The sequence below is a fragment of the Pseudochaenichthys georgianus genome, unplaced genomic scaffold (assembly GCF_902827115.2).
Source record: "Pseudochaenichthys georgianus unplaced genomic scaffold, fPseGeo1.2 scaffold_414_arrow_ctg1, whole genome shotgun sequence".
In the NCBI taxonomy this organism is placed as follows: domain Eukaryota; kingdom Metazoa; phylum Chordata; class Actinopteri; order Perciformes; family Channichthyidae; genus Pseudochaenichthys; species Pseudochaenichthys georgianus.
In genome coordinates, this window is record NW_027262979.1 from 258,414 (window position 1) to 273,921 (window position 15,508).

General features: G+C 43.1%; 1 protein-coding gene across 1 annotated transcript in view; it reads right to left on the reverse strand.

Annotated features, from left to right (window-relative positions):
• The window catches only part of LOC117442349 (unconventional myosin-IXb-like), a 47,900-nt gene extending 35,187 nt beyond the window's left edge, over window positions 1-12,713 (reverse strand). The window contains 8 exon segments of the mRNA XM_071202398.1: window positions 1,091-1,251; window positions 4,855-5,004; window positions 5,098-5,223; window positions 6,750-6,860; window positions 7,141-7,221; window positions 8,646-8,768; window positions 9,922-9,961; window positions 11,777-12,713. Of these exon segments, the coding sequence (XP_071058499.1) occupies window positions 1,091-1,251; window positions 4,855-5,004; window positions 5,098-5,223; window positions 6,750-6,860; window positions 7,141-7,221; window positions 8,646-8,768; window positions 9,922-9,961; window positions 11,777-11,886 (902 nt within the window). The 5' untranslated portion in view covers window positions 11,887-12,713.
• Between the last annotated feature and the right edge of the window lie 2,795 nt (window positions 12,714-15,508).

The window sequence follows — 15,508 nt, forward strand, 5'->3', positions numbered from 1 at the left end:
AAGATTATATGATTACTTTCGTGACGTTTCGCTCTCTCAAAAGTTGGGCCATTTTGTCTTCAAGCGCCAATGAGCAACTCTCATAGTGAACGAGGCCCCGCCTCCCACGCTGTATCCAGTTCTATTATACATCCATGGTTTAAATACATTTAAATAATTGGTTTAAACGGCGTAATAATAATGACGACCGTCCGTTCTGTGATTCTCCAGAACACCCCTGTGTAGGATATTCTTTTCAATGAGAGATGAGCAGATCGCCACTGGGCTCTCAACTAAAGACACAGCCACGCAAAGACTGCGGCATTTGGACAGCTTCTTACGGGTAGCCTACTGTAATTGTGAAGTGCTGCTGGCGCGCTCCGGCAGCACTTCACCTCTGATCGTTTCACCACGGAGGAAAGCAGCAACAAGTCGACTGGAGTTAAAGAGTGCGGGGCCGAGAAGTTATCCGTCTGCGTTGCGTTTCGTGCATGGCTTCCTTCTGCTGGTAACGGGAGACGCCGTAACCAGTGGCACACGCGGTACCGTAACCAGTGGCACACTATAGGAATAAGTGTGCAAAATATTTAAATTGTACTTTCGGATCCTGAACGAGATGTGAGAAAAATATTTTGCACACTTATTCCTAAAGTGTGCCACTGGTTACGGTACCGCGTGTGCCACTGGTTACGTGTGCAAAATATTTTTCTCTCGTTCAGGATCCGAAAGTACAATTTAAATATTTTGCACACGTATTCCTATAGTGTGCCACTGGTTGCCACTGGTTGCCACTGGTTACGGTACCGCGTGCCTAGGGTTGCCGACCCCTGAAATCGAGCTTCACTGTGGTAAATCACGGCAATCCCTCGATGCCAAATCTCATTTAAACATCTTGTATGCTTCACTTGAATCAGGACTCTTCGCACTGTTTAACTTTTTGCAGATAAAGTAATGACCCACTGACTTCAGGAACGTTGTGCTCTTGGCTGAGCACTTGGTTTGCCAATGACAAGGACGGAATAAAAAAAGACTAGCTGACAGAATTGACACGATTCTGAACTAGACATGTGTTTAAATGCTGTCTTCAGTGACCTCTCTCAGGTTCGGTTACCTCCTGCGTGCCGAATGTCCTCGGACCAGAGCTTGTATTTTGGTGACTCTCTGTCTCTGGCGCTCGTTCTCCGCTCTCTGTCGGTGTCCTCTCCACACGGCCTGGATCAGAGAGGCCGCGCGGCGCCGCTGCTCCTCTCTGCAGAACCTGCGCCACGCACGCTATCAGGAGACAGGACACAGTCAGCAAGGCAAGTTTATTTATAACACCTTTCAACAGATGTAGAAGAGACATGAAGAAGAGGGGACACATGTTGATGTAGAAGAGACATGGAGAAGAGGGGACACATGTTGATGTAGAAGAGACATGAAGAAGAGGGGACACATGTTGATGTAGAAGAGACATGGAGAAGAGGGGACACATGTTGATGTAGAAGAGACATGAAGAAGAGGGGACACGTGTTGATGTAGAAGAGACATGGAGAAGAGAGGACACATGTTGATGGAGAAGAGACATGAAGAAGAGGGGACACATGTTGATGTAGAAGAGACATGGAGAAGAGGGGACACATGTTGATGTAGAAGAGACATGGAGAAGAGGGGACACATGTTGATGTAGAAGAGACATGAAGAAGAGGGGACACATGTTGATGTAGAAGAGACATGAAGAAGAGGGGACACATGTTGATGTAGAAGAGACATGAAGAAGAGGGGACACATGTTGATGTAGAAGAGACATGAAGAAGAGGGGACACATGTTGATGTAGAAGAGACATGAAGAAGAGGGGACACATGTTGATGTAGAAGAGACATGAAGAAGAGGGGACACATGTTGATGTAGAAGAGACATGGAGAAGAGGGGACACATGTTGATGTAGAAGAGACATGAAGAAGAGGGGACACATGTTGATGTAGAAGAGACATGAAGAAGAGGGGACACATGTTGATGTAGAAGAGACATGAAGAAGAGGGGACACATGTTGATGGGAGAAGAGACATGGAGAAGAGGGGACACATGTTGATGTAGAAGAGACATGAAGAAGAGGGGACATATGTTGATGTAGAAGAGACATGAAGAAGAGGGGACACATGTTGATGTAGAAGAGACATGAAGAAGAGGGGACACATGTTGATGTAGAAGACACATGGAGAAGAGGGGACACACGTTGATGGAGAAGAGACATGGAGAAGAGGGGACACACGTTGATGTAGGAGAGACATGAAGAAGAGGGGACACACGTTGATGTAGAAGAGACATGAAGAAGAGAGGACACATGTTGATGTGTAAGAGACATGAAGAAGAGGGGACACAAGTTGATGTAGAAGAGACATGAAGAAGAGGGGACACAAGTTGATGTAGAAGAGACATGGAGAAGAGGGGACACATGTTGATGTAGAAGAGACATGAAGAAGAGGGGACACAAGTTGATGTAGAAGAGACATGAAGAAGAGGGGACACATGTTGATGTAGAAGAGACATGAAGAAGAGGGGACACAAGTTGATGTAGAAGAGACATGAAGAAGAGGGGACACATGTTGATGTAGAAGAGACATGGAGAAGAGGGGACACATGTTGATGTAGAAGAGACATGAAGAAGAGGGGACACATGTTGATGTAGAAGAGACATGAAGAAGAGGGGACACATGTTGATGTAGAAGAGACATGAAGAAGAGGGGACACATGTTGATGTAGAAGAGACATGAAGAAGAGGGGACACATGTTGATGTAGAAGAGACATGGAGAAGAGGGGACACATGTTGATGTAGAAGAGACATGAAGAAGAGGGGACACATGTTGATGTGGAAGAGACATGAAGAAGAGGGGACACGTGTTGATGTAGAAGAGACATGAAGAAGAGGGGACACATGTTGATGTAGAAGAGACATGAAGAAGAGGGGACACATGTTGATGTAGAAGAGACATGAAGAAGAGGGGACACATGTTGATGTAGAAGAGACATGAAGAAGAGGGGACACATGTTGATGGAGAAGAGACATGGAGAAGAGGGGACACATGTTGATGTAGAAGAGACATGAAGAAGAGGGGACACATGTTGATGTAGAAGAGACATGAAGAAGAGGGGACACATGTTGATGTAGTAGAGACATGAAGAAGAGGGGACACATGTTGATGTAGAAGACACATGGAGAAGAGGGGACACATGTTGATGGAGAAGAGACATGGAGAAGAGGGGACACATGTTGATGTAGGAGAGACATGAAGAAGAGGGGACACACGTTGATGTAGAAGAGACATGAAGAAGAGAGGACACATGTTGATGTAGAAGAGACATGAAGAAGAGGGGACACACGTTGATGTAGAAGACACATGGAGAAGAGGGGACACACGTTGATGTAGAAGAGACATGAAGAGGAGGGGACACATGTTTGATGGAGAAGAGACATGAGGAAGAGGGGACACATGTTGATGTAGAAGAGACATGAAGAAGAGGGGACACATGTTGATGTGTAAGAGACATGAAGAAGAGGGGACACATGTTGATGTAGAAGAGACATGAAGAAGAGGGGACACATGTTGATGTAGAAGAGACATGAAGAAGAGGGGACACATGTTGATGGAGAAGAGACATGAGGAAGAGAGGACACATGTTGATGTAGAAGAGACATGAAGAAGAGGGGACACATGTTGATGTAGAAGACACATGGAGAAGAGGGGACACACGTTGATGTAGAAGAGACATGAAGAAGAGGGGACACATGTTGATGTGTAAGAGACATGAAGAAGAGGGGACACAAGTTGATGTAGAAGAGACATGAAGAAGAGGGGACACATGTTGATGTAGAAGAGACATGGAGAAGAGGGGACACATGTTGATGTAGAAGAGGACATGGAGAAGAGGGGACACATGTTGATGTAGAAGAGACATGAAGAAGAGGGGACACATGTTGATGTAGAAGAGACATGAAGAAGAGGGGACACGTGTTGATGTAGAAGAGACATGAAGAAGAGGGGACACATGTTGATGTAGAAGAGACATGAAGAAGAGGGGACACATGTTGATGTAGAAGAGACATGGAGAAGAGGGGACACACGTTGATGTAGAAGAGACATGGAAGAAGAGGGGACACATGTTGATGTAGAAGAGACATGAAGAAGAGGGGACACATGTTGATGTAGAAGAGACATGAAGAAGAGGGGACACATGTTGATGTAGAAGAGACATGAAGAAGAGGGGACACATGTTGATGTAGAAGAGACATGGAGAAGAGGGGGACACATGTTGATGTAGAAGAGACATGAGAAGAGGGGACACATGTTGATGTAGAAGAGACATGAAGAAGAGGGGACACATGTTGATGTAGAAGAGACATGGAGAAGAGGGGACACATGTTGATGTAGAAGAGACATGAAGAAGAGGGGACACATGTTGATGTAGAAGAGACGTGAAGAAGAAGATTTTGCATAATAGGTGACTTTTAAGAAACATATTATAAAAAGGGCATTTTCAAAACACTCATTTAAAAGCAAAGATAATAAAACATGACGAACAAAAGGTGAATGAATTAAAGTTACAGTGTGAGATATACACATCTGAAAGGTTTAGCTCTGACTCTCAATCATTGACCTCACTTTCTTTCTAACGTACCCTTCAGTTATGTAAAGTGTTTCATGCTAAAGGAGCCCCCCCCCCTTTGGAACATTCTAACCCTAACCCAATATTCAGAAAATTCGTGTTTGTTCAGCATATGAAAAGTATTTGCTCCCAGACAGTCATGTGGCTTGCTAGTATCAGTAATATACTTCAGATCTCTCCTCATGCCCACATACAAGCATCTATAAGTAAACGTTGTGTCTGTGTTTACCTGAATCAAGATGGCGGCCTGTCTCATGTCCAGGAACTCCTTCCTCTGCAGGCGGCCTCTGAACCAGCGCTGGAGGAAGATGATCTTCCTCATCACGTCTTTGTGCAGCGTGTCCTGCAGCTGCTGGCGCTGCAGCTCCTTTAGAAACACCTGAACACAGAGAAGACACGCAGGGAAGGAAACGTGAGCGAACACAAGGAATAAAGGGAGAGGCGTTGTAAAGGAATGAACTGGGTGGGGTACCTTAGTCTTGCCGATCTGGTACGTGGTGTGGTCCAGGCCCATCTTCTCCCCCAGCAGCGCGGCGATGTGCTCTTTAGAGGCGGCCGTGTTCCTCGGCAGCAAAACCCTGAACTGCTCTATGAACTCCTGCAGGGACAAGAAAGAGAAAAACACAAATTAGAAATGTGTGGACTGTTAGAGAAAGAGCTTCTGTGGTTGAGATGAATGGTCCAAACCTGAAGTACAACACTCAGGGTGTCTGCAGGGGTCCTGAAGTCAAAGGTAAAACCTCTCAAGACCTTTTTCAAGACCCTTTCCATACATTTTAAGACCTCATCGCCGCTTGGAGTTCTAACCGGTTACCTTGGCGACACACTTTACCTCACATTGACTATACACAGTATTGATTGTCCTTCCTCCGTATCTTCCAACCATTTGGACGCAGACTTGCATTTCCCCATAACGATGTTGCTTAGCAACCGGCGTAAACGGGCCTTCACGCTATCAAGCAGTGAGCGTGCGACGTCCTGTTCAGATGACGTCAGACCCAACGGGATGCCATGAATAAACTCCACAGAATCACTACACACCTACGCCATGACTACATTCAGGCAGACTGCAGAACACAACCTCTTTGGACACTTTAGATACTTATTGGAAACAAGCTACTAAATGTAACACCTTGGAAAATGCCGTTTAATAGCCTTCATTTTCGCTAAATTGATTGATCAACTTTTAATACTTTTTAAGACCCCGCGGACCCCCTGTGTTAGAAAGATTGTTAGATATTAACAGCTCAACATTTACATGACCGTTTCTTTCAGCTAAAGGAGGCAATCTACCAAAACTACTGGATTTCAACACGATGACTCCGCCTTGACAAAAGGATTACTTCAGTTTCAAATCCTTACTCTGAACAAGTCTGAAAATAGGGAAACGCTTCACGATGTAAGAAAAATGTTCAGTAAATTCCCTTATATATACATCCTTTATTTAACCAGGTAAAAGACTCATTGAGTGACCTGGCCAAGAAGGGCAGCACGAACGAAGTTACAACAGATAAAACACAGACAATACAAAAGCTGTAAAACACAAATAGAACGGCACATTCGCCGGTCATGTGCAAAATAAAGCAAACTATTAAAAATCATTAAAAACTGGCAACATTTAAAACGATTTTTTGATATACGGGCACTCACATCTACCAGTGGTGTCTTTCCTTTAGGGTGGACCTGAATTCCCCCATAGTGATTACATCTGAGTTTCAGCTCCTTCTGTACATTATTCCAAGCTATCAACTTAGTGTATCAAAGGCATAATGCCTAAAAATACCAAAATGTTCTTCTCTATCCGGCAGTATGTTGCAGTATGCAGATATCAGATATATGAGGGTCTCAGTTCAAAATGGATCGTGGAACTAAATATTTTGTCTAACTAGTATGCAAACTGCATCGCAACAGTATGTAATTTGTAAGGACTATTGTGAGTATGTACTAAAAGTATAAAATAATATATGCAGTTTGGAACAGATTAGATATCACCTCAGTACAAATTGTGAAATGTTATGATATTTGCCATTTGTTTAAAATGGTACGTAAACTTTGAGTATTCAACCCCAGAGATAGTTTCCACGCCCTTATCATCAGTATGTTGAAAGAGTATGTGTACAGTACCTGGAATGTGTACTTGGCTCCGTAGCCTGACCTCCTGATGCGGACAGTTTCCAGCATGCCTGTGTATCTCAGCTGCTGCAGCACCAACGCCTCGTCCAGGTGCATCTCCTTCTGCTCAGGACGACCACAAGCTTATTACTTACATCCACACCGTTTAGATACCGACATTTACCTACTACAGGAACATCATCACTATAGAGGAGAACTGTGATCTGAGCTTATTTTGAAATTGTCATGTAATTTTACTAAAATAATGTCATCATGCAAAAGAGCCCCTCGCTATGAAAGGTGATTGCACGGCTTCCATTTACCCTTAAGATTCCCCTTTTCTGTCTTAAGCTAAAAGACCAAGAACTCAAACAAATCATATTAACGAACAATAAGACCGAACCTTCTCGGCATTGGAGCGGATGCAGCGGATGAAGAATGGCTCGGCTCTGTTTAGGGTCTCCAGCAGTTTGGTCAGAGAGGTCTGAGGAGAAGGAGGAGAGGGGCTTGATGGAGGTTCAAGGTGTGTGTGTTTCTTTTGTGTGTGTGTGTGTGTTGTGTGTGTGTGTCTTGTGTGTGTTTTGGTTGTGTGTGTTTCGTGTGTGTCTTTTGTGTGTGTGTGTTTTGTGTGTGTGTTGTGTGGTGTGTGTTGTGTTTTGTGTGTGTGTTTTGTGTGTGTGTTTTGTGCGTGTGTAGTGTATGTATGTTTTGTGTGTGTGTGTGTGTGTTTTGTGTGTGGTGTGTTTGTTTTGTGTGTGTGTGTGGGTGTTTTGTGTGTGTGTTTGTGTGTGTGTGTGTGTGGTGTTTGTGTGTGTGTTGTTTTGTGTGTGTGTGGTGTGGTGTTTTGTTTGGGTGTGTTTGTGTGGGTGTTTGTGTGTGTTTGTATGTGTGTGTGTGTTTTGTGTGTGGTGTGTGTTTTGTGTGTGTGTTGTGTGTGTGTGTGTTTTGTGTGTGTGTGGTGTGTGTTGTGTGTGTGTTTTGTATGTGTGTTGTGTGTGGTGTGTGTTTTGTGTGTGGTGGTGTTTGTGTGTGTGTGGTGTGTGTTTGTGTGTGGTGTGTGTGTTTTGTGTGTGTGTTGTGTGTGTGTAGTGTATGTATGTGTTTTGTGTGTTGTGTGTGTGTTTTTTGTGTGTGCGTTTTGTGTGTGTGTGGTGTGTGTGTTTTGTGTGCGTGTGTTGTGTGTGTGTGTGTAGTGTGTGTGTGTAGTGTGTGTGTGTGTAGTGTATGTATGTGTTTTGTGTGTTGTGTTTTTTGTGTGTGCGTTTTGTGTGTGTGTGGTGTGTGTTGTGTGTGTTTTGTGTGCGTGTGTTGTGTGTGTTTTGTGTGTGTGTGGTGTGTGGTGTATGTGCTTTGTGTGTGTGTGCTTTGTGTGTGTGTTTTATGTGTGTGTGTGGTGTGTGTGTTGTGTGTTTTGTGTGTGTGGTGTGTGTGTGTTTTGTGTGTGGTGGTGTGTGTGTGTTTTGTGTGTGTGTGGTGTGTGTGTGTGTTTGTGTGTGTGTGTGTGTGTGTTTGTGTGTGGTGGGTGTGTGGGTGTGAAGTGTGTTGTGTGTGGGTGGTGGGGTGTGGTGTGTGTGTGGGTGTGTGTGTTTTGTGTGTGTGTTTTGTGTGTGGTGTGTGTGTGTGTGGTGTGTGTGTGTGTGTGTCGTGTGTGTGTGTGTGGTGTGTGTGTGTGTGTCGTGTGTGTGTGTGTGTGGTGTGTGTGTTAGGGTTGCCAGAGACTGCCCATGATCAAAATCGATTATTCGGCAGCCCTGGCGAATAATAATAATCGAATAATCGCTGGCATCCCTAGTGTGTGTGTGTGGTGTGTGTGTGTGTGTGTGTGTGTGTGTGTGTGGTGTGTGTGTGTTTTGTGAGTGTGTGTTTTGTGTTGTGTGTGTGTGTGTGATATGCTGGAGGCGATGTTACCTGGAACTGAGCGCTGATGCTCGGGGGTTTCTTCTTCTTGTGGACGTGCAGCAGAGACTTGGTGGTGCGGTCGTGCAGCGTCAGGCTCACGATGAACTTCAGAGACCGAGAGTCCAGCAAACTCTGAACAGGATAATATCATTCATTTATACTCCGACCAATGGGACGCTTGCTTTCTCAAATTCTTGTTTGTCATGAAAATATTCAACTTGCTCTCTCTAATCAAGATCAGGGCTGCAGCCAAACATGACTTTCTCCATCAATTCATCTGGTGATATTTTCTATAAAATGTCATTTAAAAAAAGCTAAAAATGTCCATCCAATCCAAAGTGATGTCTTTAAATGTCATGTTTCAGAACAATATTCTCTTTTATATGATATCAAAACAGCAAAAAGCAGGAAATCTGTATATTTGAGATGCTGAGAACATTTCATTACATTTTTGCGTGAAAAACTACTTAAATTACAAATAATAGAGAGGCGAAGTCCCGCCCATCTACTTCCGGTCCATGGGACCTTATTTCGGAAAAAGTACGTATTGAAGTCAATGGAGAGAGAAAGATTATCTCTCGATCCCGTTTGAATTGTGCCACGAGTTACACATATGATGTTGGTCAATCTTAAAAAAATCATTTCCAAGTCAAAAAAGTGAGTTTGTCGTAAAACTGTTGAAATATAAGACTATGAAAAATACGCAACTAGAAAGACTACAAATCCCAGAGTCCCGGTCCCGCATGCTGGCTCTCACGGAACCGACTGACTCCCCTTGTGTGTGTGTACAGCTCTCAACACGCCCAGACTTGGAGTGATTTTCACCTCTTTTAATACTTTCCGCCTCGTTCTGAGAGAAAGAAGTGAAATGTTTCAACGTGACGGCCGCCTGGGTGTGTGGTGCGAGACGGGAGATGTAGTTCATTGAGCGGTTTCACAGTTTTACGACACATTTTAATTTTCTTGACTTTTTAAATGGACAAACATCATATGTGTAATTCGTGGCACAATTCAAACGGGATCGAAAGATAATCTTTCTCTCTCCATCGACTTCAATACATAATGTTTCCGAAATAAAGTCCCATGGAGCCCCCCGGAAAGGGAGGGACTTCGCCTCTCTATCGTAACAGTTGCCGCTTGTCTTCCTGTTGATGGACTCATTGTTGCAGCAATACATATGATTTTAATAAGACAGCAAACAAGGGAAATCCTTTCAAACCGTGTTATAAAACATAGTATGTATCTGCCCCTGAACAAAGGCTCTCCCCTCTCTCCTGGTGTTTACCTTGGGGATGACCTGCCTCTGTTTGGCGTTCTTGTTTTTCCTGTGGAAGAGAGAGAGAGGGTGAGTTAAAGAGACCGAAGCGCTGGAGGCCCGAGGAGCGATGATGGAGAAGTAGTAGATGGAGCGCGTGAAGCCGGGTTAGTACGGACGGCTGACTCCTTCATGCGCTGCGATGAAATCCAGGGTCGCACCTGGAGGACGGGATGAATGACGGGCAGAGAATGAGTGAGAGGGCGAGGATGGAAAGGGAGGAAGACGATGATGAAGGAGGGGGTTTTCTGCAGGAGATGACATCTAAAGAAATCAGCTCAGCAGAGACTCACCATTCGCAGACAGACATGCTCTCTTGCATCGCTACATAAAGAGAGCCATAAATTCACATCCTGCTTGAATCTGTTTCCATGTGGAATTCTAACATGCCGAGAGGCCGTCTGGAGATATTTGAAAAGGCGCTCGTAAAGACTTCACATGCCAGCAGCAGCTTTCTGGTGGTGCTCATGCAGCAGAAATGAACGTATTTAAGGCATTTCAGCTCCATCCTTCAAATAAACTCGACAGTGTCTCCAAACAACGCCAATAATGTAACGTCTGCAGAAGAAGCAGGAGAGAGTTCAATGTTTTTATTGGATAAAAGCTCATGAGAGGCAAATGATAAGAGTTGTTTAGATAAAGATACGAGAATGGGGAATGTCTCCCAAACAGTGCTTAATTTGGTATTGCCAAAAAATGGAGGCTGTGAACTGGTTTGATATGACGTTATCGTATCGTTTATCAGTTTGTTTACACTGCAGAACAACAACAATATGGGTCACTTGCTACGTGGTCCGCAACCAATCCAGAAGTGACCGTTCGTAGCTAAAATGTGAGCCATCTCGCTTCCTTTCATCTCTGTTGCGTCTGTCCCTATTTTGACTTAACTGACTAGATATTGAAAGACCATCATTTTCTGAAGGTATTCATGCGTTTAAAATGATCTAATATACATATATACTTAAGCAATAGCTCACGACAGGCCGTGGTATATGCTCATTATATCACGGCTAAGGGGCGTGCCCGAAGCAGGCAGTTTGCTTTTCAGCCCAACTGTATACTGTTTTTCTCAGACGCGGAGGGATACTGACTTGTTGCGAAAAGTAAGTTACAATTCTACCCGTGGTATACGCTCAGTATATCACGGCTAAGAACCAATCAGATTGCTTAATTTGACTTTTTATAAATATGTATTATATTACGTGTTACAGTAGTATACAGCTAATACAACAATAATAGGTATTTTAAGGGCTGTACGATTTGGAAGTGATGGATAATATTTTGACTACAATATGGTTCTTAATTTGCAGCGAATTATTATTTTTGAAACATTATTCACAATATATATGAAATATTTTAAAAAGACCGTGGTGTGGTTTCTTTTGACGATCTCACCCAAATAGATTATGCTTTTTTTAACTTTGCAAACTACGATTTATAGACAGGAACATATCTGGAGCACCAAAAAAGTTTCAGATATGTTCACATATTTAGCCTTTTCCAATAATGCTATATGGATAGTGCACCAGTCCATATTGCTGAATCCATACATTTAAGCTAGTTGTGCAGCATTATATATATTCATACTTTTGTTTTTAAGTATAAAATCTGTACTCGGTATTAGATGAAACCCAAGTTCAGATATCGGTAAAGAAAAACTGGTGTTGGGACGTCTTTAGTTGGTGATCCATTGAGAAAGGTGGCTACACATGTGACAGCTAAGTTATGGCTGGTTAGTGAGTGAAAATAAGCGGTGAACATTCTCCATGTTTGTTGGGGGGTAATTCTGGAGCGGAGCTGAGGCCAGGTCTGTCTGCAGACTCACTGGAGGAGGTGTCGGGGGAAGCGGAGCCGACCCCAGGACTGCAGCAGCTTACGAGGGTCGTCTCCATCCAGCTGCAAGCTCTTAATGGAGCTGATGATCTCTGCATGCATGTCTCTGATCACACACACACACACACCAGTGAGGAGAGGGAGGGACCGACAAAAAGAGGAAGGACATTGCAGCAGATTGAACACCACGGTTAGGACACCTTAGGAGAAAACACACCACCACAGATACCGAACACAGAACACACACACTGCAGGAAGCTGGGTCTTAGGAGGAACATCATGCTCTGCTCATCCGTGAAGAATGAACCACGGTGTTTTCTCCCATACTTCATGTTTATGTACACAGAAAGACGCACTCCACCACCCAACCATGCTGCCATATCATTGATAAGACTGAACAAAGATCAGGGCTGTACCGAATACTTCAGAACAGAAGTACAATCGAAATGTCCTCCATCCGGATCTGATAATGTGAGAGGCATTTGGTATTTTTGTTTTCAAAATATGTAACCAATTATCTTCACATTGACTTATAAAGCAATACTTGAGATATGTTCGCATTTTTTAGACTTTTCAAAAATAGTTTTAAGACATCCATTACGAATTAAAGGCTTTTTTTAGCTTAATGAATTCAATGTGCGTTGAAGCTTGCCGGTGGGCGTGTCTGAAGCTCGACCAACAACCAATCACATTAATCTCCCGCCCCGGACACACAAGCACGCGGTTTGATTGGCTAGAGCTTGTACTGGCATATGATTTGATTGGCTGACGCTTCCGTCGAAGCTTCAAAAGTTGAACTTTTCTCAACTTTTGATGCGAGCAACGGAGGCAAAGCGCCGCGACGGAACCACAATACAGTTCGGCAAAGCGTGACGTCAACCCATTCAAAGTAAGTGAAAATTAAGCTTCAACGCACGCCGCCGTGTGGACGGGCCCTAATACCAAATATACATATATAAATATATTCAGATAACACTTTCCAGGCTTCATTTGACAATTAAGAAAAAAATTATCTTCAATTTTTTTTTAATAAAGATATTCGGTACAGCCCAAACACACACACACACACACACACACACACACACACACACACACACACACACACACACACACACACACACACACACACACACACACACACACACACACACACACACACACACACACACACACACACACACACACACACACACACACACACACACACACACACACACACACACACACACACACACACACACACACACACACACACACACACACACACACACACACACACACACTGGATTGGAGCACCTATCTCCCTGCCTCTGTGGTAGTTAACATGCAGATTTGAGGCTCAATGTGGTCGGCCATCTTTTCCATGCTGGGGGTGATGGGGGGGGGGGGTTACTCTCTGTGAGTAGTTACTGGTGAGGTTTTTGGATGTTCAGTCCTCAATTGGAGCTGGTGTTACACAACAGAATGGGTCTGGTGAGAGTCTGAAAGCTGGTCCATGCAACACTTCTCTATACTTACCGCCATGACTGAGCACGAAACAGGAAGTGAACGATGGGTCACACACACACAGAAAATGAGCCCCAGTGAATCTGACCTCTACACCTCGTGTTTCAGATCGGGTTAGTCTTATAAAAACTCATTATATTCTTATACTTTATTAATGTGCAGAAATATTCCACTTCATCCAGGTGCTGTTCTTTAAAAAAATGACCCTGTAATTTCAGTATTTAGTCTATTTTATTTAGTCTATTTTAGTTTACACTGACTTATTTTGTATTATTTATATTGCTTATCTATAGATACTAGAAGGAAATACACTGTTATACTGTTGAAATGTATATGTAATTATCCTGTGTTTATAGTTTATTTAGTGGTAGCAGGAAAGTCTAATAAAGTGGGTGAGGGTTAATAGGTATTTATTTACTGTTTGTTTAAAAATAAATCCAAATATGGGATCTATAAAGTGTATCCAATCCAATCTATTCTAATCTAATATATGTCATTTTTAACTCATGTGTATCATGTATATTGCTTTAACCTGCTGTTGTCAAAGACTACATCTACTCAGATCTACTTTATCCTAATCTGAAACCAGGAGGTGTACGATCGAGATTCAGAGGGCTGAAAAATCTAAAAAATATTCTCCCTGGTTTGGTTCCATTCTGAGAAAGCTCCCCTAATTCCTTTTGTCTGTTTAACTTGAGACCTGTGTGTGTGTGTGTGTGTGTGTGTGTGTGTGTGTGTGTGTGTGTGTGTGTGTGTGTGTGTGTGTGTGTGTGTGTGTGAGCTCCACAGTTGATGTAAGTAATCGGGGTGGCTAATCAGAGAAGGCCAGGAACAACACCTTCCTGTTCTGTGCAGGAATAATAAACGTGAGGACGGAGAGCGGATGTCTCGGCTACAGGAGGCCGAGAGGGAAGGTACAGGGCGACTTCTCTGCACTGTGTTGTACTGGTGAACTTCCTCCTCTACTTTCATTATTATAGAAGCAGACATCGCAACATTTAACAAACTTGACCCTCTGTGATGAAACCTGTTTGGTCTGGATTCATCAACCCTCTTAAATACTACGATTTAGACATACTTATGGCTATGTTACTAATATATATTTAGACTGTTGGTGTAAATATGCACATTGACACTGAATGGTATCTGGTCGCACTGTCATCGCTACGACCTCTGCTTTTACCACTCATTTATTTATTGTGTCTATTTTTTACCGCAGTGAGAGTTGTCAAAGAAATGTCGTTGTGCTTTGTATGATGACAAATAAAGATATATTCATATTCATTAAACAAACCCACCAGAGGGTTTAAAAAGCACATTTCTTTAAAAAAAAAAAGGCCACAAAATAAGCCATTTATTATTGTTTAACTTTTAGATGCTGTTTGAATGAATCATGTGTTACGGGCACTTCTGTCAGGAAATGTGACAAATCTAAGATAAAATATTTCAATAAAATCTATTTATTCTACTTTTCTCTTTAATATGTTGACACAATTATCACATCTGCACTCCCTGGACCAGGGGGTCAAACTCAAATACACAGTGGGCCAAAATATAAAAATGGGTGCTAGTGGAGGGCCGGACTGGTTCAATGTTTATTGCAGAACTTATTAAATGAACTTATTGCACATATTAAACCTGGAACTAACAAAGCTTAAATTATTGCCTATAAAACAACATTAAACATTAAATAATCAGTTGCATTCATTTCTCATGGCTCGATCTGCAGCTTCTCCAGAGTCATTTCTTATGAGTACATTTCTCCACAGGCCAACAACAGCTTCAACAAAACTATTCCCCTCAAAGAGAAAACCAAACATGCCCTGCTGTCGTGAGAGAAAGTGCAGAAGGAAGCATCCATTGAACTCAGTGTGCTGCTCTGAGATGCTAGCTCAGATACTTGGCATCTCATCTCGGGAGCAAGGTCATCAATGTTTGGGCTCTGAGCGGAAGAGACCCTCAGGATGGAGGGAAGGTGTGCGTGCAATATACCGGCGGGCCAGATCTAATAGGAATTACAAATTATCCAGCGGGCCGAAATTAAATCCACCACGGCCCTGATTTGGCCCCCGGGCCTTGAGTTTGACACGTGTGACCTCGATCGTGTAATGAACACACTAAATTCTGGCCTTTTTAGAGCAGTTGAAAAACCACGAAACCCATGACTGAAACCAACAGTCAGACGACAAAGATATTACAAAAATACAGGATGTTTACT